Source organism: Xenopus tropicalis, chromosome 10 (genome assembly GCF_000004195.4).
Source record: "Xenopus tropicalis strain Nigerian chromosome 10, UCB_Xtro_10.0, whole genome shotgun sequence".
In the NCBI taxonomy this organism is placed as follows: domain Eukaryota; kingdom Metazoa; phylum Chordata; class Amphibia; order Anura; family Pipidae; genus Xenopus; species Xenopus tropicalis.
In genome coordinates this window covers 43,528,773-43,553,018 of record NC_030686.2, presented here as the reverse complement: position 1 = coordinate 43,553,018, position 24,246 = coordinate 43,528,773, and the positions used below count along the sequence as shown (strand labels likewise).

General features: G+C 43.1%; 2 protein-coding genes across 4 annotated transcripts in view; both read left to right on the top strand.

Moving 5' to 3' along the window:
• Positions 1–993: 993 nt before the first annotated feature.
• LOC116407928 (olfactory receptor 11A1-like) lies at positions 994–3,799 on the top strand. Its single transcript, XM_031894205.1, has 2 exons — positions 994–1,131; positions 2,756–3,799. Exons 1-2 carry the CDS (start codon positions 994–996, stop codon positions 3,701–3,703), a joined length of 1,086 nt encoding a protein of 361 aa, XP_031750065.1. The 3' UTR covers positions 3,704–3,799.
• Positions 3,800–10,516: 6,717 nt separating this feature from the next.
• The window catches only part of ndrg3 (NDRG family member 3), a 28,923-nt gene continuing 15,193 nt past the window's right edge, over positions 10,517–24,246 (top strand). Inside the window, exons 1-3 of one of the 3 annotated variants that reach the window (XM_012971661.3) lie at positions 10,517–10,702; positions 20,528–20,613; positions 23,233–23,268. In XM_012971661.3, coding sequence (XP_012827115.1) covers positions 20,557–20,613; positions 23,233–23,268 — 93 coding nt within the window. In that variant the 5' untranslated portion in view covers positions 10,517–10,702; positions 20,528–20,556. Of the gene's footprint in view, positions 10,703–10,893; positions 10,913–20,527; positions 20,614–23,232; positions 23,269–24,246 lie in introns of those variants that run through there. The other 2 variants (NM_001006793.1, XM_012971660.3) reach the window with 2 other exon arrangements.

Genomic DNA, 24,246 nt, shown 5'->3' with positions numbered 1-24,246 from the left:
CTTCTAGATAAACCCAAAAACCCATTTAGCTACATGGGGTAAAACTGTATTTTGCAAGACTCCTTGCTGATTTTTATAAAATTTTCATTTGAGATACTGATCAAAATTCAAAGATTTAAAAAACAAAAAAACCCCTAAAACCTGGTAAGATTCTAGAGAATCTTTTTAAAAAAAAAATCTATATTTTACAGACTTGTTTAATATGAACGGTTTATTCAAGATTTTTTGAGGTTAAAAAAACGTGTATTTGAAAATGAGTAAATCCGCCTCTCCGTGCCTTGGTACCTTAAAGTACTGGGCAACTGGATGCACTATTTTATGCCGGGACCTTTCCTCGCCAACGCCCATTTGGGGCCCCAGAACTTTGTGCGGCGGACCGACAGGGAGAACCTAAACATTGCAGAGTTTGATCCAAAAGCGTGGCACAGAAAAGAGCAAATCAAGGCAAGCAAGGAGGGCAGGCAGCAAACAATTATGGGCTTATTTATCAATTTTCTAGTTTGTTTTTCTACATTAAATAAGCTCCCATATCGAATGGTTGCATATTTATTAATAAGGGGAAATTGTTTAAATAAAAAACTCAAATATCTCGAATTTTTTGAGTTACAAGCTCAAGAAACTCAAATTTGAGTTTGAGAATATGGCTTGACTTTACCTATGACAACTCCCAATGACTTCTATAGATACTCCCAAGCTTTTTGTGTTTTCTGGTCTTTTTGCACTTGATAAATACCAGACATTCAAGTTTTCAAACCATAACTCGAATTCAAGTTTTTTTAACTGCAAAAAAATCAAACTCAACCATTGATAAATCACCCCCAAAAAGTCAGGAAGCAGACATTTGTCAAAAACCTGGGAATCAAAAAGTCAGGAACAATACTTAGGCAGGACATGTAACGACAGGGCTGGCTGGGACACAGAATACAGCAAGGATTAGCCTTTTGTATTAGAATTTTGCATCATTGCATAGCCCTGTGCATTGAAATGTGTGTCATGACCAGGGTTGGACTGGGCCCAGACCCAATCCCTGTCAGTGCTCCCCCGGCCACCAGTGACCCTCCCCTGACGCGTTTCACTCATGCACACTCAGCACTCAAGTGCAGAAGGACCCGCCAACCGGTGCTCCAAGAGGTAAGCATAACAGGTGTACAGTATTCAAATCCAAACAAAACCGATTCTCAGTTAAATGCCAACTAATCCAGAAGAATGTGAAAGAACCTGTTGCTATCTCCAACCTACATTGGAGTTGGAGAAAAAAAATGTAATTCTTTAATCAAAAAAAAATTAAACGAAACAGAGAAAACATATACACACTTTTAGATGAAACCTAATTTTTAAAGTGAAAGCAGCTGAATTTTGTCATTCTCTCTCCGGTGAAGTGGGACTGGCGGATACAACTGATAAGTCTAGATACCATTTTTTTAGCAACTGACAAAATTACAAATGGTCAGTCTCAATATTCTTGGAACAATGTTTACTCAGGAATTTGTTCTACCACCTCTTTTCTACCATCTTCCGTGTCATCTATAAGATAGACAGGAGTTGAGAATCTTGATGGACAGGTCTTGTTGAGAAGCTCAGTGCATATATAACTAACTATATATTTATATATATGATAGTAACTACATCGAAGGACATGTAAACCTCCACAAAAAAATAATCAGTAAACAGCCTCTTTAAAATCTTTAAATATCTGCTATTCCAGTTGTTCAACAAAAGGTTAATAGTAAGGCTGCAGCATCCCCTTAATCTCTTGGAACTTCTTCTCCTACCCCCTTCCTTTGGAATTTGCTTTGGCTATTGGCTACTGAGCATGCTCAGTTCTTCTCAACTCAGGTTACCAAACACACCCTCCAGTCTATCAGCCAATAAAGAGATGGTAATGCTGTTTTCCATAGAAACTCTGCTTTAGCTGTGCTGGAGAAACTTTTTTTCCCCTATCCTTCTCTCCTAATCTCAGTTTAAATGTTACAGGGCACAATCCAAGCAGAACATTTTATCAAAGCAAGTTCTGCCAATGTAAGCCTGCATTCTTCCATTGCATGAACTTTACAGTACACATGCTGTTTGCAGATGTAAATGTCACTGATGATGTCAGAGGGAAAGTGGCCGCCAGGTGAAAGCTGTTATTTGTTTTTGGAAAATGTATGGTGCTAGGGAGTGTGTTGTGCCCAACTCCGAGGTTACCAGGAGCGGCAAAAAGCCACTTTAAGAGACGAATTTCCAAATGGAAATTCAGCTCCGATACTGCAGAGAGCGCAATAGCGCTCTCTACACTAGAGCTACGTCCCCCCCTGGACCCCCTCTGGAGTTGTAAAGGTAAGCGTAGGCATCAGAGGAGCCGCCTCAGGCAGCTCAGGTGCCATAAACGCCCCTGGGTTTATATATATACCTTTTAATAATTTTTCAGCACTGCTGTATGAAAATTTTTCCCAGTGGTAACATTAAGTAACAGCAAAGGCAAACCATAAGGTCCTCTTGCTATTTCAGAACAAAACACTTTACATAGTTCTTTATGTCTTCATTTAGCTTTGATTATGTTCTAAGCCTGGAACCTGAAAAAATATTGGAGTATTAAGGGGGGCTGCCATCCAAAAAAAATCAAAAAACCTCTAAAATATTAATTCATTGTCAAAAATGTTATTGGGGAATCTCATACGCACATTTTACAAAAGTCAAGGATATGTTTCTATAACCTGCATTCTTTTTCTCACATTACGAGACATGATTTTGGTACTATTATTGTGTTTTTCAGGCAGTTCAAGACCAAAATCAGACATCGGTGTTAGTATTTCACTTTCTCGGCTTCGGTGACCTTCCCGGCCTACAAATGCCACTTTTCTGTGGGTTTCTCTTGGTTTACGTTGCAATAATAGCCGGGAATCTGCTCATTGTGTTCCTGGTTTCATTCCAGCAAAGCCTTCACTCCCCTATGTATTTATTTCTCAGCCACCTGTCCTTGTGCGATGTGTGGTGCACCACAAACATTATTCCCAACATGCTGAACATTGTACTATTTGGGGGAGGCACCATCTCAGCGACCGGCTGCATCGCTCAGTTTTATCTCTTCGGCAGTCTAACCACTACAGAGTCATTTCTGCTTACAGTCATGTCTTATGATAGATACTTAGCCATCTGTTATCCGCTGCATTACTTCTCAATAATGGACCTCAGGCTTCTCCTTTGTTTAACTACATGGTCGTGGGTGCTTGGTTTTGTGTTAACCTTAATTCCCAGTGTGCTGGTTGGTTCCCTTCAGTTCTGTGGCCCCAGTGCCATCAACCACTTCTTCTGTGATCTCTCCCCATTACTTGCCCTTTCGTGCTCACCCAGAACCTCCGAAATTCAAACAGAAATAATTTTTTCCTCGATCCCTGTCATCCTCTTTCCATTTATATTCATCATAGGAACGTATCTTAAAATCTTTCTTACAATCCTCAATATTTCTTCCAAAAGGGGGAGACAGAAAACGTTCTCCACGTGCAGCTCACACCTGATCATCGTCTGCACATATTACGGCACACTTATTATTGTTTATATGATTCCGGCTAAGCAGAACTTCTCCAATGTAAATAAAATACTATCGTTGCTGTACATTGTGGTAACCCCATTATTCAATCCTATCATATACAGCCTGAGGAATAGAGAGATAAAGACTGCACTATGGAAAATAATGTCTTTTACAGCCAAAGGTGAAGTATAAAATGCATACATTCCATATAATTTCTATTAAGTCATTGTCCCTGAATATTTGTACTGGCCAGAGCAGGGGCTGGTCCATGAAGTCAGGGGCAGAACTGTGATGTTCATGGGGGTGGGCATTACTTTGGTGGGCATATAAGGGGAAATAGTGAGAGGGGCAGGCTAGAAAGGGAGCTGGGAAAGGGGACAGGAGGCGGGACAGGAGGTGGAGGACAAGTCATTGCTGATTAATTTGTAATACTGGCCCTGGCCCTGGCCCTGGCTGGTATTTTACTGGCTAAGCCAGTGAAATACTGTTCGGGTGGCAACCCTATCCCTGAAAACCTAAGCTAAATACATTTTAAATAAGAGCTTAGAATATCTCAAATGTTTGCCGCATTTTTAAGTTAATCGGAGTATAGAAAGAAGCTTTTTAAAGGAGAAAGTGGCAGTTGTGCCTCTAAAATACTATTGTGCATTTCTACTGATGCTGTTCTTGTTAATAATAATAAAATTAATATGTATTCCCCAATTAAAAATAAAGGAATCAGTTTATTAAATTGTACTCATTCTAATTTATGGCATGTATTAACACTGTGCAGATTGCCCTATGGCTTTATCTCCATGTAAACCAATTATTGGTTTACATTTTTTTGAAATCATATAACCTGCATCTGTGAAAGAATTAGGAGAGGCACAGGCTACAGCAAACAAATAGGGCTTTTACTTGCATTAAAGGACATGTAAACCCTCTCACACATTTTCAGTGACATTTACATCTGCAAACAGCACATGTGCGCTGTAAAGTTTATGCAATCAGAATGCAGGCTTACACAGGCAGAATTTACTTTGATCATCAAATCTAAGACTCTCATTATAATAACTGATTAATACTCTTTAGGAGTGAACTTAAACCACTTTAAGATCTGTGTATGTATTCACCAAGTCTACATGCTGCATGGCTAATAACAATTTAATCTAGATGTTACTGTCTACTCAACATATTTCTTTAAATGTTAAGTAACTTATTCGGTAATGTCTGTTACTACCTAATACTGGGCTACAAAGGTTTCACCTTGCTAAACTCCAGGCCTCAGAAATTGAAGGGAATTCAACATGTGGTGTATTTGTTCCTACTTAAAGGCAAATTATGTTAAACGCTGAGTACCAATACTCTGACATTTCTGTCAACAATTTGTTTTCTTTACTTATATCTTTAATACTTAAACTTCTTCTGTGTTAACTTAAAATAATATTTCTGTACTGCTGTTCCCTGTGTATACCCTATGTAAATAAACCATAAGCAGAGCTTCCCTTTAATACAGATATTAGAATTCCTGTAGTTAACGTAAGGGCAGGGCCTCTTTAGGGTACTAGTGGGCCCTGACAAAATTTCATTGGTGGGCCCCCACTGCCCCTAGTAATTTGTGATAGAATAACCCTTAAGCACAGGAAGTACAATATAGTAAGGCAGGCAGTGAAGAAATGGTCTGCACATAGTGAAATAGACATGACCCCCAGGTGTGCCTCCATAAACCAGCAGCCCTGGGAGCAGGAAGATGACAAAATGCTGATGCCACAAAAAATAAGAAAAACATACTATAGAGCTCTTCTAGTTGATGAGGGGTCTGCCACCTCTGAGGGATGCTTTTGCCAAAAGTTATCCTGGATTAAAGGTGTGCTAGTGAGCCCTGGGCAAAGGCACCTTTTGCCCATTTATTAAAATGGCCCTGAGTAAGGTAAAGTATCTGGATGATGCTTCTGTTTCTCCTTACTCTGTGGCCTTACGGACTTCTGCACTTCTATATGTAAGCTACGGGCATTGTGAAATAGGGTTCCATACATTGCACCAATTTGTAGGACCCTTTTACAAAAGGGAAAGGGATACCATTTGTTTTATCCTTTGCTTAGTTGCCAAGGAACCTCCCAATTAACGTATGCTCCTCCGTTTAGAACCATCAATAAAATTCCCGTTTTCTTGTTTCCCTTTTGAAAGAATTTTTTTAACATATTACAATGTTGTTTCTCATATATTGTGCATCAGTGCTGCCCAACAAAATACATACAGTAGGCCAATTATATCTCATATAGTATGGTCGAGGGCAGGATTAAAGGACAAATCATTTTTTTGCCTAATAATAAAAGAAAACAACATTCTAAACAACCTTGCAATATACATTAATTATGAATTTATAATAGTTTTTGAGACCCCAGATGTGTTCAAACTCTACATAACCTTCCAAACGTATTTAGGGGGTGTGGTCACACAAATGGGCGTGGTCAACAAATTACTCCGAGCTACACGTGGTATTTCTTTTTGTCCCTCATTGCATTTTTTCAAATGTTGGGAGGTATGTAGGTGGAGGCACTGCACTAACAAATCCCAGGTTCCAATCTCTCCCAATACCACAGCAAAGTGATTCAGGTTTGTCCCGTGCCATCAGGTAAGTGCCACATGTGGAGTGTAACACTGTCAAAAGCGCCAGAAGGGGTGTTGATGGGGTTACGGGAATAAAAAATTTCTTGTCTTATAGTTTTGCAATTTATCTGATACCTTATTACATTCATGCCCATAAAATGTGACATACCACATACATGTAAACAGTTTTATCCAGACACTTAGGGGGGTAACCACAATTTCTGATGTTATAAAATGTCACGAAAATGCTTTTAACGGTCATACGAAAATATCGTAATTGCCTTCTGAAAGTCATAAAAGTTTCGGATCTGAGCGTTCGGAAACAGCACGAAAGCTTTTCTGGCTTTGAAACCTTTAGTGTATGATTTTGGAAGCCTTCCATCGGACTCAATGGCACTCTACAGATCCAACCTGGCGAAAAGATAGTCATAATACCAAAGCTTGAATGAATTCCAAAATGTTCGTAGTCTTTGTGAAAAGTATGACTTTTTCGTGGGAGCTAACGAAAACCACGAAAAGTTGTGGAATATTAACAAAATTATTGTGGACATTACGAAATGTTCTATAACTCAGAAAAAATAAAATTTTTTCTCATAAATACTTAATTGTGGTTTAGCGAATGGGCCCCTTAATTTCACTGAGCCTCTTCTCGGGCACAACCAAACCTGACAAAATGGGAGGAAGACCTGGAATTCACCACATCAGGAAAAAACTTGGCTGGGAATTGTGGAAAACTGCCAACAGGACCTCCATAGGCACAGTCTCTAGAGAGGGAGTACACAAAATGTAATTTTACTGCTACTATACACCTGTACATTTGGGTAAACTCAACAGAAACCCAGATACGGCTCAGATATGTCTGTTTCAGAGAAAGATCCACATCTATGATGAAATATTTGTATAAAGACTGTATAAGGCTTTTTTTTTTTAACATATTATGATAATTATGCTAGTTTTGAGATTGTACCGTATTTTCCGGCGTATAAGACAACTGGGCGTATAAGACGACCCCCGAAAATACGGCTTGTATGATAACAGGCAGAGGCAGGTTGCCCTGATTAATGAGTATAAGTTGCAGCTTTTAAAATTTCAAAAATATTTCAGGCTCGAATACATTTGAACGCCATGTCTCAAATAGTCTGCAAACTAACTGTAGCCAATATGACATTTCCTAGTTGTATTTAACTGAACAGAGATGTAAAACATACTGGTAGGCGGCAGGACTGGTAGAACTGGCGGCACAGAGAGACCTGGAGCTGCAGAGTATGTGTATCCCCGCCCCCCGACGCGTCTCCCAGCGTAGCGCGTCACCCAGCGTAGCGTGTCTCCCAGCGTAGCGCATCCTCCAGCGTAGCGCGTCCCCCAGCGTAGCACGTCCCCCAGCGTAGCGCGTCCGCCAGCGTAGCGCGTCCCCCAGCGTAGCGCGTCTCCCAGCGTAGCGCGTCTCCCAGCGTAGCGCGTCTCCTGTTGCTGTGGCAACGAAAACGCGATTGTGCAGGCCGCACCAGGAAGACCAGGAAGCAAGGCGTATAAGACGACCCTCAACTTTGGCACAGATTTTTCGGGGTTAAAAAGTCGTCTTATACGCCGGAAAATACGGTATTTGTGAAGTTTTATAAATATTTGGGCCAGTCCAGTAGCTACTAGAGAAATTTTATTTGGACTGCATGTTTGTACAAATAGCTGATTTAGAAATATAGAATTGGGGCAGTGCTATAGTGAATATTCGTGGACTTTTTTTCATATAATTCAGTTAAGTACAATACATAAGTATATATTAGTTTAGTGCGAGGCAGCCCTGCCGTTACCTCCTGCAATAGGGCACACTCCTCTGCACTGTGCAACAGCGTCGGATTTATCTTCCGGGGGACCCTAGGCCACCCTGGTTGAGCCCCACCCCCGAGCGCATACATTTAAAGGAGACATATTGGATAAATGGGAAAAACCCCTAACCCTGTAGGCAATTATGAATAATATACGGTGCTGGTTTCCCTTTGGGCTAAACATTAATCCTATTAGCAAAAATGGCCCCTTTATTGGAGCTCCCTATAGATCCTCTCACTTCTCTGTCTGAGTTTGTAATGAAGGGTGGGCGTGTCCTAACGGTCCCTGTCAGAAGCACAGTAGGAGGGGGAGAGCCAATCACAGCCCTGCACTCACACAAGCAAAGACAGGCTTCAGTTCCCTATCAGGTCAGCCTAGCTGCTGGGCCGCCAGCCCCCCAGCTCATCCAGAGAATTCAGCCAGCAGGAAGTGGCACAGGTGGGCGGGGCTACTGGGATTTTGGGGGAATTTCTCTATAAATCAGTCAGAAACACAACTTTTTTAAGCACAATCCTTCTATATCTAGAGGAGTATAATTCACTGGTACATTCATCATTTTTATAGGATATGTCTCCTTTAAAGTCCCATATGGAGCAGTAGGGACAGTTCCCCATTGCTCCGTATGGGAGTAAAATTGTAAAATATTGTTGCGGCGGGTTGGCATGCCGCCCCTACATTTCTGCCGCCCTAGGCCCGGGCCTTTGTGGCCTCTCCACAGTGCTCTTTAACTTGTGCATCTAAATCAGGGGTCCCCAGCCTTTTTTACCCACGAGCAACATTTAAATATAAAAGAAGTTGGGGAGCAAGGCAAGCATGAAAAACCTTTCTACGGGGTGACCGATAAGATCTGTGATTGGCTATTTGGAAGCCAAATATGGACTGACAGACTGCAGAGGGCTCTGTTTGGCATTACACATGATGTTTATGCCTCCAAGCCAGGAATTCAAAAATAATCACCTGCTTTGAGGCCAGTGGGAGCAACATCCAAGTGGCTAGGGAGCAACTTCTCACTGGTTTGGAGATATGGAGAAGAATTTTTATAATGAAGAAGAATTTCTATATGAAGAATTTTTATATGATTTGCTTATATTTTTGTTATTGGATGTTTATGGTTAAGGCACAGTGATCCCCAACCAGTGGCTCGGGGGCAACATGTTGCTCACCAACCCCTTGGATGTTGCTCTCAGTGGCCTCAAAGTAGGTGCTCATTTTTACATTTGAGGCTTGGAGACAAGTTTAGGAAGCAGAGAGACACAGTTTTACTCCAAGCAGAGCCTCCTGCAGGCCAGCAGCCCCCATGGAGCTACCCAATAGCAGGGCCGGAATTAGGGGTAGGCAGAAGAGGCAGCTGCCTAGGGCGCAACGATTGAGGGGCGCCAGGCTGGAGCCTCTCCTGCCTACCCCTAGTGCTACTTTGTCATTGCCTCCGCCGCTTGTCATTGCCTCCGCTGCTTGTCATTAGCGGTGGAGGCAATGACCGATCTAATCGCGCCCAGGCCCGGATTTGTGTCGAGGCCACAAAGGCCCGGGCCTAGGGCGGCACAAGCATAGGGGCGGCATGCCGCCCCGCCGCAGGCAAATTTTAACATTTTGCTCCCATACGGAGCAATGGGGAAGTCTCCCCACTGCTTCGTATGGGAGATTCAACTTTGGCGCTTGCGCATGCGCGTTCGCTCTGCGGGCGGGGGAAGGGGGGGTTCACGCATGCGTATTGGTGCGGGGGGGGGATAGGGGGTGCCAAATGGGGGCGGCCTCGGGGCATCCCCACTACAAATCCGGCGCTAATCGAGCCTCCTCCTGTGCTTTGGCGTGAATGCGCCCTTCAGGGGTGGGGAGGTGGGCGGAGTTGGCCAACCGGGTTGCCTAGGGTGCCCGGTCGGCTTGGCCCGCCCCTGCCCAATAGCCAATCACAGCCCTTATTTGGCACCCCAAAGGACTTTTTTTTATGGTTTTTCACACCAACACTTTTTACATCCAAGGGTGGCTCACTATTACAAAAAGGTTGGGGATCCCTGGTTAATGGAGTACAAACAACTGGTTAAGACAATTTGAGGACAGGTGCATCTTTCATATAACTGCTTCACTTTGTATCAGGTTTTGAGGTAAATTGGGTTAGAACAATGGCTGTTACATAAGAGAATTGCAGCTGTACGACTTGTTTACTTCCGGTATTGATTTGAGGCGAGCCATTGGCTGAGTGTATCGAGCGGTTTGTGAGGCGATGCTGTTTGTTAGTGTAGGGCCCGAATGTAGGGCAGCGGTTTGCGGACAATCCCCACATACATGCCAAATCAAACAGAGCAATACATGTCTACCTCCCTTCTGAACTTTAAGAATGTTTCCTTAGCAAAGAGGTTGAGTAACCGTGTGTTTTTGGCAAATGGACATTTTTTGCTCATAAAAACTGCAGTTTTATTGACTTGGTTCCCTATCTGGGGAAGAGGAACGCTGCAATGGCCGGTTTAGACATTACGAGTAGTCACTGACAGTAAGGCGCACAACCCGTACGGTCACAGTACAGGAGACTATCACTGCCCCTCCCTAGCGCGCAAGTAGGCAGAGCCCGCTGCCATAGCAACGAATAGAGAGAGCGCGTCAGCTTCCAATCCCAGGCTGCCTTGCTCTTCTTCCCGCTGCCCAATAGGATCTGCCGTCTCATCTGTAGTTCTAAAGAAACGCGGATGGAGGCGCGGCTGTGGGAGCTTTAGCTAGTGGTTTGGTGCTGAAGGTTGCTACAAGATACACGCAGCTTCTAAATATCTGTCGCTCTTGGCTCTGGTGGGTATTAGGGACACTCGGCAGAGGCACTGCGCTGCTCCCAGACTGTGCGGGTGTTTGTGAGTGGGGGGAAATGGTTCTGCTTGTGCCACCTATGTAGGTGAGAAAAGGGAATGGTGGGAAATGTTTGGGCTGATGGAAAGGGCATGTTGGAAGTCTGTGAAGATGTGTGGCGAAGTGCATGCTGGGAGGGTGCCGGCTGCTGTGCAGGTAGGTGAGGTGCATGCTGGGAGAATCTCTAATATACGGGTGTGTATCATTCTATAGCACTGGTTTATGTGCATGCTGGGAGAATCTCTAATAAACGGGTGTATAGCATTCTATAGCGCTGGTTTATGTGCATGTAGGGAGAAGGGCATTGTGGGAGCAGCTGTAGCGATGAGCGGGGTTCATATTGGGAAAATGTGTATTGTAGGGTGGGGGGAATGGCAGGAATCCCCTTGGCTACTGCCGGAAGTACCTATGTGAGAGGGGGAAGTGTATATTGGGACAGCTGGGCCAATACCTGGGCTGAGGGACAGCTGGCAAGTGCATGCTGGGAGTACTGGGGCAGGTGGGTATAAGGATATACTGAGGGGTGAAGTGCATGCTGGGAGTACTGGGGCAGGTGGGTATGAGGATATACTGAGGGGTGAAGTGCATGCTGGGAGTACTGGGGCAGGTGGGTATAAGGATATACTGAAGGGTGAAGTGCATGCTGGGAGTACTGGGGCAGGTGGGTATGAGGATATACTGAGGGGTGAAGTGCATGCTGGGAGTACTGGGGCAGGTGGGTATAAGGATATACTGAGGGGTGAAGTGCATGCTGGGAGTACTGGGGCAGGTGGGTATAAGGATATACTGAGGGGTGAAGTGCATGCTGGGAGTACTGGGGCAGGTGGGTATAAGGATATACTGAGGGGTGAAGTGCATGCTGGGAGTACTGGGGCAGGTGGGTATAAGGATATACTGAGGGGTGAAGTGCATGCTGGGAGTACTGGGGCAGGTGGGTATAAGGATATACTGAAGGGTGAAGTGCATGTTGGGAGTACTGGGGCAGGTGGGTAAATGGGTAAAAGGATATGCTATACTGAAGGGTGAAGTGCATGCTGGGAGTACTGGGGCAGGTGGTTATAAGTATATGCTATACTGAGGGGTGAAGTGCATGCTGGGAGTACTGGGGCAGGTGGGTAAATGGGTATAAGGATATGCTATACTGCAGGATGAATTGCATGCTGGGAGTACTGGGGCAGGTGGGTAAGTGGGTATAAGGATATGCTATACTGCAGGATGAATTGCATGCTGGGAGTACTGGGGCAGGTGGGTAAGTGGGTATAAGGATATGCTATACTGCAGGATGAATTGCATGCTGGGAGTACTGGGGCAAGTGGGTAAATGGGTATAAGGATATGCTATACTGCAGGATGAAGTGCATGCTGGGAGTAATGGGGCAGGTGGGTATAAGGATATGCTATACCGAAGGGTGAAGTGCATGCTGGGAGTACTGGGGCAGGGGGCATACGCATGTAGGTCAGTGAGATGCATTATATACAGGCAGTTGATGTGGCTGCTGAGAGTAATACACATTTGCACCTATGGGAAGGTCATGCTGGGAGTGTCTGGGTGCGTAAATCACTGTGTTGGAAGTACATTTGCTTCTGCACTAAAGAGATAAATGGTGTGGAATTTATTGTGGGACTGTAGGGAGCCCTGTGTAAGTGTGTAAGTCCATGCTGCCATTCCCTGGGCTCCTGTATAGATGTGGGAAGTGAATGCCGGGAGTAACTGGCTTATTGCTGAGGGGATTGCACACTGAGCTATATATTTTGAGGTGTGTGAAGGTTGTGTAAAGATATTCTTTTTGGCTGAAAATATTTGGAAAATTTTGGATTCCTGGGAATTTGCACTGCTATGAGACGAGGCACGATAGATATACGCACATAAGTGCAACACATGCCTTGTATAGGGATTTATTTCCATTTGTGTCTAAAAGAACCGACTTGCTGTTGGCTTGTATTCTGCATGCCCTATATAGCACTGCGAGACAATCATCAGGCTTTAGACTGCAGGAGGCACCTGCTGGCATATGTAGCCCCTCGTACCCGCTGTGGTGGGGGCCTTCTGCTTTGTGAGCAAATTGTATATGTTTTATTATTGGATGTGACTTCATATGGAAGGGCCTCACACGAGAAACTCTATCAGGCCTTGAGCTCTTCTTTGGTATCTGTTTGTGGGGATTATATATATCTTTTTTATATTTGCATTATCTCTTTATACCATTGGAAGGGTTCTGAGTGCTTGGAAGAGGCATGGGTGTGCTGTTGGTCCTTTATATATAGTATACTGAGATTTTCCCTTTGATGATATCTGATTGGATTAGGAGATACCCCTCCTCCTTCTTTCCTCTCTTAGATAAACTAGTGGAATGGAGGGTTATCCCTGCCTAAAACTCCCAATGGATTATATCATTGTAATGCCCCTGCTGCTTGTTTATTATATATCCATTTATGCTTTATTTTTTTCCTATTTTTTTTCCTACTTACTCTCATTACTGTCTCATTAGGTCACTGATTTCATTTTTTTTCCTGGCACATTTTTTTTTTATAAGAGACACATCCCAGACATTACGTCACTTCAGTCTGTATTGATGTCAAAGCACTGCCCTACGGTATTACATTGTTTCTTAATTACATGTATAGATATTAATTGCAGCGGCTGTGATCTGAACTACAATGCAGTGTAATTCATGAGCGATTAATTATAAAATGAGAAATACATGCATGGCAAATTAGTGGTTCTCTTAATAGAACTATAGTGAACGTGGGTCTAAAACCATGCAGCCCTGTGCAACTAACTGGAGACTTTGAGGCTCCTTTTTTTATTTTTCTTCAGCTCGCCTGTAACATGTCAATGGGGATCTGTCTATGAGACTGCAATTGACTACTAAATTCTCTGGGGAAACTGGTTGGATCAGGAGTGTTCTGGAACAGGGCAGGAGCGGTGTCATCGGGTTTACAGAGTGCATTCGAGGATTGCATAAATGCAGGAGCACTCGTAAAGCCTTAATGAGCCTTTTTGATAAATAGGCTCCATAATGTAGGTATTTGTCACTTTGCCCTCTAACTGTCCAGCTCCTAGTTGATTACATGAGCTATCGTGGGCTTTGGATCCTTCTACTAAAAGATGTCTAACACTCAACTGCTACTTTTTCAAGGCTAGTAAACCACCAGAAAATCCCCCGCCATAGACATTACTGAGAATTACCTCTGCTAAAACACATGTAGAGACAATTATCAGTAAATGATCAGCATTGTCTGTTTCTGTAGCCGTGACAAGTAGCTGCTACTAGTAGCTCTGTGTGTCTTCACCCTAAAGGGATTGTTCACCTTGAAATTAACTTTTACTATAATGTAGACATTTGTATTCTAAAACTATTTTGAAGTTGTTTTTTTATTTTGTTGCGGCTTTTCAGTTATTCAGCTTTCTTGCTTAGCAACTCTCCAGTTTGGAACTTCAGTAGCTGTCTTGTTTACCTTAGCAACCAGGCAGTGGTGTGACTGAGAGACTGAAATATAAATAACGAAGGGACAAAATAGAGAGAAAAGAAATAAAAAGCAGCAATAAAAATAGTGTAGCCTCAAAGAGCAAATACAAGTTATAATAAACAATGAAGAACAGTTGCAAAGTTGCTAGGTATTGTGCATTCTATGACATACTAAAGAGGTAATCTTAGAAATGAACTATTTCATTATTTAAAGGGATTCTGTCATGGATTTTATGGGGTACTTTTTATTTCTAAATTACACTGTTTACATAGCAAATTTCCTCTGCCATTTAACATTTTATTCTTGAACCAACAAATGTATTTGTAGCTGTAATATTGGTGTGTAGGCGCTATCTCAGTGCATTGTGGCTGAGTCTGAGCTTTCAGAAGGAGCCGGCGCTACTCATTAGAGCTGCTTTCAGCTAACCTATTGTTTCTCCTACATCCATGTAACTGGAGGAGTCCCAAGCCGGACTTGGATTTCTTACTATTGAGTGCTATTCTGATACCTACTGGGAGCTGCTATCTTGCTCCCTTCCCATTGTTCTGCTGATCGGCTGCTGGTGGGGGGGGGGGGGGATATTACTCTAACGCTGACTTTTGATGTTTATGACTGAGAACACCTAGAATGCTGACAGTGCGGGGCAGGGATGTCTCCTGCACTTTACAATAACAGCTACACCCAGGACTTGGTGTTTTTTTTGGTGATCTCTTAAAGGGGTTGTACACCTTTTGAATTAACTTTTAATATAATGTCAAGTCAATTTGCAATTGGTCTTCACTTTTTTCTTTATTTGTGTTTTTTTTTTTTATGATTTAGGTTTTTGTTTAGCTGCTCTGCAGTTTGGAATCTTAGCAGCTATCTTGTTGCTAGTGTCCAAAGTACCTTAGCAACCAGGCAGTGGTTTGAATGAGAGACTGAAAAATGATGACACTGCGCAGGCACAATGCCAGGAAAGATATGCCCAGTTTGGCTTTCTACTTGGATCATACAGGCTCATATTTTTATGTAGGATCAACTTAACTTTAGTATTTTTAATTATTTTTTTCCAGCCTTTCATTTGTCAGTTTAGGCCCTAGCCTCCCAGAATCCTTGTTACAGAGCTACAGCACCAAATCAATAATTTACAGACAAAGCATCTGATACGCCTAGATCCGTCAAGGTAAAACCACAAGAGGTTACTACATGCTTATAGGCCCCTGAGGATTAAAGAGGAAATATACCCAGTTTTATAGAGTTTAACCTTAATTATTTGCTACTTAAATTAGACAGGTGTGATGGTACGCAGTGGGTTGATTTGTATTCCGTACACTCAGCAACCTTCAGGTTTCTCATTATATGCAAGAACTCTGTAACCCTGGGACAGGCTCCGCGCCGATTATACAACTCCTCCCTTTATTATTATTATAATTTTTTTTTTACCAATCTGTAAAAAAACTTGAAAACTTCCCAGATTGGTTTTGGGAAAACTTGAATTTGTGCCTCTTTTGTTCAGTTGTTTGTGACTGGGGGACACAGGGCCCACCAGGGCTACCGCCCCAGGGCCCCCCACCCCCTGAGGTACCTCCGCCAGACGCGTCCCCTGCAGGGGTCCCCACCGCACACCCCTGACCCCCCCCGCCGGCGACCAGGGGAAACTGCAACAGGGTTGGGCCTTGGCCGCTGGGGCTCACCGGGTATTTTCCCAGTGTCCCGGCGGCCGAGTCCGACCCCGCTTATGTTGTTTTTTTGAGTTCCATTCCCCTCGTTTTTGTGGTTTGTTGTGTTTTCCCCGTGCAGTAGAAGCATTTAAGCCTCCCTTTAAGTTAACTTTTAGTATGTTAGAGAATGGCTAAGCAACTTTTCAATTGGTCTTCATTATTTATAGTTTTTGAATTATTTACCTTCTTCTTCAAACTCTTTGCAGCTTTCAAACTGGGGCCACTGACCCCGGCAGCCAAAACCATTGCTCTGTGAGGCAACAGTTTAATTGTCATTGTTTTAGTACTTAAGGTCCCCATACACGGGCAGATCCGCTCGTTTGGCGATGTCGCCAAGCGAGCGGATCTTCTCCCAATATCACCACCTACAGGTGGGCATTATCGGGAGAATCCAGGATAATTCGATCGTTTGGCCCTGGGACCAAACGATCGGATTATAACAACGGCACAGCAAAAGTCGGTCCGGGGACCGCATCAACGAGCCGATGCTCCCCGATCCGACTAGATTTTCTAACCTGCCCGATAGACATCTGGCCGATTTCAGGCCAGATATCAGTCAGGGAGGCCTCTCAGTAGTCCCCATACACGGGCCGAATAGCTGCCGAATTGGTCTAAGGAAGCCATATTGGCAGCTAGAATTGGCCCGTGTATGGGGCCATATAGCTGCTGAAACACCAAACTGGAGAGCTGCTAAAAAAACTGAAATAACTAAAAAAACTACAAATAATAAAAAATGAAGGTCAATTGCAAATTGTCTCAGAATATTACCATACTAGAAGTTAGCTCAAAGGTGAACAACCTTTAATCATTAAAGGTTTCTGGTTAAGGCCAGAGCGGCGTGCCGGCTCCTATTAGCCACATCAGTGCCAATAGCAGCCAACTGGTTTCCCCTGTTTATATCCCTTACAGAATTGCACTCTCAGCCCCTAACATCTCTGTGGGTTCTATAAGCGCTTTAACTGAGAGGAGCAGATGCCCTGGTAACCGCTTGTTGATTCCATTACTTTATTTTTTTTATTTATTTTATTACAATAACAATATTACAATATTCCAAAACATTATGTAACATTGTATCAATGTGGTTTGTTTCATCACTTCTTGCAGTTTCACTGGACTCAATTAACTTGTTCTATTTATCAAAGGCAGTAAGGTGTTTCCTTGGCCTCTAGAGACAATTGCCCTGCGCTCCCCGTAGACCCCACTTGGGAGGCCCTAATCTGGGGTTCAAGCCTCACCTCTTTTGGATAACTCAAAGCAAAGTTACATTAATGTGAATCTCTTAATTCATTTTATGTCATTTCACAATATCTAATATCAAATTTTCCCCTAACTGGTCTTTATGCTGGGCTTCCAGTGACATACACAACTGCAAATAAGCTTTTACTCCGTAGGGGTCATTCAGGCCCGGACCGGCAATTTGTGGGTTCTGGCAAATGCCAGAGGGTCTGCTGTAAGATGCCATAGTCAGTCACTATTTATTGGGCTGGGGGGGCTGTTTGGGCCTCTGAGTACTTGGAATGCCAGGACCCAGGCCCAGACTGGCAATCTGTGGGTTCAGGCAAATGCCAGAGGGGCTGCTGTAAGATGCCATAGACAGTCACCATTTATTGGGCTGGGGGGGCTGTTTGGGCCTCTGAGTACTTGGAATGCCAGGACCCAGGCCCAGACTGGCAATCTGTGGGTTCAGGCAAATGCCAGAGGGGCTGCTGTAAGATGCCATAGACACCCACTATTTATTGGGCTGGGGGGGGGGGGGCTGTTTGGGCCTCTGGGTACTTGGAATGCCAGGACCCAGGCCCAGACTGGCAATCTGTGGGTTCAGGCAAATGCCAGAGGGGCTGCTGTAAGGTGCCATAGACACTCACTATTTATTGGGCTGGGGGGGGCTGTTTGGGTCTCTGGGTACTTGGAATGCCAGGACCCAGTCCCAGACTGGCAATCTGTGGGTTCAGGCAAATGCCAGAGGGGCTGCTGTAAGGTGCCATAGACACTCACTATTTATTGGGCTAGGGGGGGCTGTTTGGGTCTCTGGGTACTTGGAATGCCAGGACCCAGGCCCAGACTGGCAATCTGTGGGTTCAGGCAAATGCCAGAGGGGCTGCTGTAAGGTGCCATAGACACTCACTATTTATTGGGCTGGGGGGGCTGTTTGGGTCTCTGGGTACTTGGAATGCCAGGACCCAGGCCCAGACTGGCAATCTGTGGGTTCAGGCAAATGCCAGAGGGGCTGCTGTAAGATGCCATAGACAGTCACTATTTATTGGGCTGGGGGGGGGGGGCTGTGTGTGCCTCTGGGTACTGAGAATGCCAGGGCCTATTTTGAATCCCAGTCCATATCTGGGGTCATAGGTTATGAGGACAGCCTACTGCTGCTTTAAGTTGATAGTACATTTACAAATAACGTAGAAGCATTGCTAATAATAATAAGTGAAAGTGTATTGGAAAGTTGCTTAGAATAACATTTTCTTTCTTTGGCCAAAATGTGTTTTTGGGGTTTTTATCTCGGGGAAAGTAACACTTCTGAACAGAACAATGTCCTTTTACAAGATATTTGGTATTTCCCTGGTGTACATGTTCTTTTTATATTTTTTATTAGATTTGCTATGAGTCCGCTGAGACATCGCCCTTTAGTTTGTAATTCAAGGTGACCCAAGTCTTTTATGAATATGCAGTCTTCCACCCCCGCATCCCATGGGAAATAGATTGATATTGCTGCTCAGTGCTGCAACACAGCTGTGTGCTATAGTGGGAGTATTCGCTGGGCTTGGAACGATTTTGTTGTAAACTTCATGGGGTGACTAATGTTGGACTCAATAGAATGTCCCTCCCAGCTTTTTGTAGAATGTTTAGGTTTCCATACCCTGTTTCTCATTACGTTAAATAAGTGGATAATGTTAGCCAGCTACTCTTGCTTCTTATTTATCCTTCCTTGGAGTTTGTTGTGCCCTAGAGTCCATCGCAGCACCCTAGTTGCTGCTAAAGGGACTAGGTACTAACACCAAATCCCCCCCCTAACTGGCCTTCAGGCTGGGCCCCCTTAGCCCATAACAAGGTTACAGATATAAAGAAACATTGGGGTAACAGTCACCCTGCTATAGTTCCAGGGGTACCCAGGGCACAAATAAGCACTCACCCCAAATCCCCCCCTAACTGGCCTTCAGGCTGGGCCCCCTTAGCCCATAACAAGGTTACAGATATATAGAAACATTGGGGTAACAGTCACCCTGCTATAGTTCCAGGGGTACCCAGGGCACAAATAAGCACTCACCCCAAATCCCCCCCTAACTGGCCTTCAGGCTGGGCCCCCTTAGCCCATAACAAGGTTACAGATATATAGAAACATTGGGGTAACAGTCACCCTGCTATAGTTCCATGGGTACCCAGGGCACAAATAAGCACTCACCCCAAATCCCCCCCTAACTGGCCTTCAGGCTGGGCCCCCTTAGCCCATAACAAGGTTACAGATATATAGAAACATTGGGGTAACAGTCACCCTGCTATAGTTCCAGGGGTACCCAGGGCACAAATAAGCACTCACTCCAAATCCCCCCCTAACTGGCCTTCAGGCTGGGCCCCCTTAGCCCATAACAAGGTTACAGATATATAGAAACATTGGGGTAACAGTCCCCCTGCTATAGTTCCAGGGGTACCCAGGGCACAAATAAGCACTCACCCCAAATCCCCCCCTAACTGGCCTTCAGGCTGGGCCCCCTTAGCCCATAACAAGGTTACAGATATATAGAAACATTGGGGTAACAGTCACCCTGCTATAGTTCCAGGGGTACCCAGGGCACAAATAAGCACTCACCCCAAATCCCCCCCTAACTGGCCTTCAGGCTGGGCACCCTTAGCCCATAACAAGGTTACAGATATATAGAAACATTGGGGTAACAGTCACCCTGCTATAGTTCCAGGGGTACCCAGGGCACAAATAAGCACTCACCCCAAATCCCCCCCTAACTGGCCTTCAGGCTGGGCCCCCTTAGCTCATAACAAGGTTACAGATATATAGAAACATTGGGGTAACAGTCACCCTAAGTGGCTGTGAGGCTGGGCCCCTGAGGGAGCAGGGTACCATACTTGCTTACTGCATTTCCTTTCAGTACAGAATTGAATCAGACATTCCCTGAGCTTTTTTCTCTGCCCAGATGAGAGCTCTATTCATTCCTTCCTTTTGGAAAATCTCCAGGTCTGAGGTAGATCTATGGGAGCAGACTGTACCCCGAGCTAACTCTTAGAAAGAAAACTAATAGGGACTTCTGCAAAGTTCTGTTGATGTCTGAGAGCACGAGATTGGTTTTGCCTGCAGAATTACAAGCAGATGTATAAGACTATTTTATTTGCTTCGTTTTAATCCTAATTATTCTTATTGTAATCTAAGCCTTTATTCTTTTGCAGTTTTGCGGAACTGATTAATAGATTGTATTGATTTTCTCATATGCATACTTAAGTCCAGGCTTTTTAAACACTGGTGACTTTATTGGAAGAATCATAAACTGGTTTATTAGGGGTAAAAAAGTAACTTTTTACACTGTTTGCCAGGAACTGAATTAATGTATGGTTTTTATTGTTTTAACACATCTCCTTTTTAAACCTTTTAGCTGATTTCTGAGCCTCAAAAGGAAAGAATATGGAGGAGTTGCAAGATGTTCAGCTCACAGAGATAAAGCCGCTCCTAACCGATAAGGTAACTCCTTGGCTTCAGTGCCAGCAATATTACTGCTACTAGTAGGCAGGTATTACAATATACCGGAATGGGACCTGTTATCCAGAATGCTCAGCACCTGGGGTTTTCTGAATAAGGGTTCTTTCTGTAATTTGGATCTCTATACATTAAAGGAGAAGTAAAGGCTAAATAAAGGGGAATGCCAAATGTTACCTGACTATTATGGCAGCTTGTCCCGTTGCTGCAGTACTGTAAGCGTAAAGATATTCTTTAATTCTCTTAATGACATTTTCTAATACAGGTATGGGATCCCTTATCCGGAAACCTGTTATCCAGAAAGTTCTGAATTATGGAAAGGCCATCTCCCATAGACTCCATTATAAGCAAATAATTCTAAAATTGTAAAAATGATTTCCCTACCTGTACTTGATCCCAACTAAGATATAATTACCCCTTATTGGGGGCAGAATAGCCCTATTGGGTTTATTTAATGGTTAAATGATTCCCTTTTCTCTGTAATAATAAAACAGTACCTGTACTTGATCCCAACTAAGATATAATTACCCCTTATTGGGGGCAGAACAGCCCTATTGGGTTTATTTCATGGTTAAATGATTCCCTTTTCTCTGTAATAATAAAACAGTACCTGTACTTGATCCCAACTAAGATATAATTACCTCTTATTGGGGGCAGAACAGCCCTATTGGGTTTATTTCATGGTTAAATGATTCCCTTTTCTCTGTAATAATAAAACAGTACCTGTACTTGATCCCAACTAAGATATAATTACCCCTTATTGGGGGCAGAACAGCCCTATTGGGTTTATTTCATGGTTAAATGATTCCCTTTTCTCTGTAATAATAAAACAGTACCTGTACTTGATTCCAACTAAGTTACAATTACCCCTTATTGGGGGCAGAACAGCCCTATTGGGTTTATTTCATGGTTAAATGATTCCTTTTTCTCTGTAATAATAAAACAGTACCTGTACTTGATCCCAACTAAGATATAATTACCCCTTATTGGGGCAGAACAGCCCTATTGGGTTTATTTAATGGTTAAATGATTCCCTTTTCTCTGTAATAATAAAACAGTACCTGTACTTGATCCCAACTAAGATATAATTACCCCTTATTGGGGGCAGAACAGCCCTATTGGGTTTATTTAATGGGTAAATGATTCCCTTTTCTCTGTAATAATAAAACAGTACCTGTACTTGATCCCAACTAAGATATAATTACCCCTTATTGGGGGCAGAACAATCCTATTGGGTTTATTCAATATTTAAATGATTTTTAGAAGACTTAAGTTATGGAATCCAAATTACAAAAAGATCCCCTTATCCAGAAAACCGTGGGTCCTGAGCATTCTGGATAACCATTCCCATACCTGTACTTGTGTTTGGGTCAGTGATTTTTTTTCCCCTTACATCACACTGGTATATTATTCCTGACAGTAATACGGGTTTTCTGGAAGCTTCTTTAAATAATGGAGTTTTAGTAAATTCTAACTTCACTCTTTGAGTGCAGGCGTAATGTCAGGAGCAGTATATGCAAGAGGTTTCTAGGTCAGTAGTATTACCCGTATTTCCTCTGCTAAATGCACCTTATAGTGACCACATAGGCATTTAGTTCTGTGTGGCTGAGCAGAACAAGGGGGTTTCCGTGCCCCATATACACTTCTGGGCAGTAAAGTACAGAGTGCATGTTAATATATGTCTGCACTTTATTAGCCATATATGAGACGTATACCCTCAGCAGGGCAACTGTTATATATATATGAGACGTATACCCTCAGCAGGGCAACTGTTATATATATATGAGACGTATACCCTCAGCAGGGCAACTGTTATATATATATATGAGACGTATACCCTCAGCAGGGCAACTGTTATATATATATATATGAGACATATACCCTCAGCAGGGCAACTGTTATATATATATATATGAGACATATACCCTAAGCAGGGCAACTGTTATATATATATGAGACGTATACCCTAAGCAGGGCAACTGTTATATATATATATATATATATATATGAGACGTATACCCTTAGCAGGGCAACTGTTATATATATATATGAGACGTATACCCTCAGCAGGGCAACTGTTATATATATATGAGACATATACCCTCAGCAGGGCAACTGTTATATATATATATATGAGACATATACCCTAAGCAGGGCAACTGTTATATATATATGAGACATATACCCTAAGCAGGGCAACTGTTATATATATGAGACATATACCCTTAGCAGGGCAACTGTTATAACAGCTTGTATACAGGTAAATAGAACAAACATAACATGGAATTTATTACATTTACAAAGATGGTGTTGCTTCTATCTCCCAACAGTCTGAAGGCAGCCTGTGAGTTTGTCTATTGCTTTTAGAACATGTGGAGCAAAATATTTATTTTCCCTATCATGAATATATTGCTTTATTCTTTTTATCCTATACCCAAACCTCATGTCAGTATTGGGGAATTAAACCCCCAACTAGTCTATTAAAAAGGATAATTATTGTTTGTGCAAATGTCATTTTATTTAATCTTCTGTATGTTTCAATCAAATCAGCCATTTTATTTGAAATAATGGAATTTAATGTACATTTTGGTTTCCCCCCGGCAGGGTTCCGGACAGCACTTTGAGGACTTTGATGGCCAGGTAAGAATCCAAAGGAATGAATGCTGAGGGCACACACTTTGTTACAAAGTTATGCTGGAAAACATTAGGTCCCAGGCAGCTTGTTTCCTTTAATAGACAAAATTCCAGGGACTCGACTTCATTATACAGTTCACCGACTTCTCTTTGCCCTATGTATTATGCATGAAGCAATAAATCTGCCTCACCCAGCAAAGCCATGTGCCTCTCAGGGCATGAAAGAAGCCAGCATTCTATTCAAGCTTGAACACATGTTGCTCACTTAGAGAGAGAGGAGGAGGCAAGTATCTGGTTAAAGTGACATGGTTATCATTAGTTGCTCTAGGTTTACTAAATGTGTTTAAGCCAGTGGTTTCCTGACAACAAAGACTGACTTTACACTTAACCAGTTGTGTCTGTTGTGGGTGGTTCAACTTCTAAGTTAGATTTTTGTATGTTATAGAATGTCCAAGCCTTAGCAACTGTTCAATTGGTCTTCTTTTTTTAATAGTTTTAGAATTATTTACCTTAGCACACAATAAAATAATGGTCAGTAGCCAATCATCCAGTAAAAAAAGTGTCCTTATTTGCTCAATTTAAAAACATAAGAGCCTCAGCTTTAACGGAGAAGTAAAGTAATTTTGGCATTTTACTGCCATTTTAGTGCCACCTGAGTAAAGAGCCCCAGAAGCTCCCTCCGCTGCCATTTTAGCTTGCCCAACGTAGCTTCCTGCTGCAGCTCTAGCCATTGATAGTTCAGATCACACAGGAGAGGGATTGAATTCTTATGGGAGTGGGGGAGCAGGAGAGAGGAGAGAGCTGTGCAGACGCTGGCCCTGGGAATGAAGGATTTTTCAGAGAGAGGAAGTTTGATACAGAAGAACGTGTTTACAAAAAAGGAGACAATAAATCCTGTTTCTTTTGATAGAGGACTCAGTGCAGTGTTTCTGTGAGTGCTTATGGCTGTATTTACGGAGACCTTTCTGATAAAGCTTACTTAGT

Coding starts and splice junctions, on each gene's coding strand:
- LOC116407928 (XM_031894205.1), top strand. CDS start 994: ATGACCAGGGTTGGACTGGGCCCAGACCCAATCCCTGTCAGTGCTCCC. Junction 1,132..2,755: donor GCCAACCGGTGCTCCAAGAG/GTAAGCATAACA, acceptor TGTGTTTTTCAG/GCAGTTCAAGACCAAAATCA.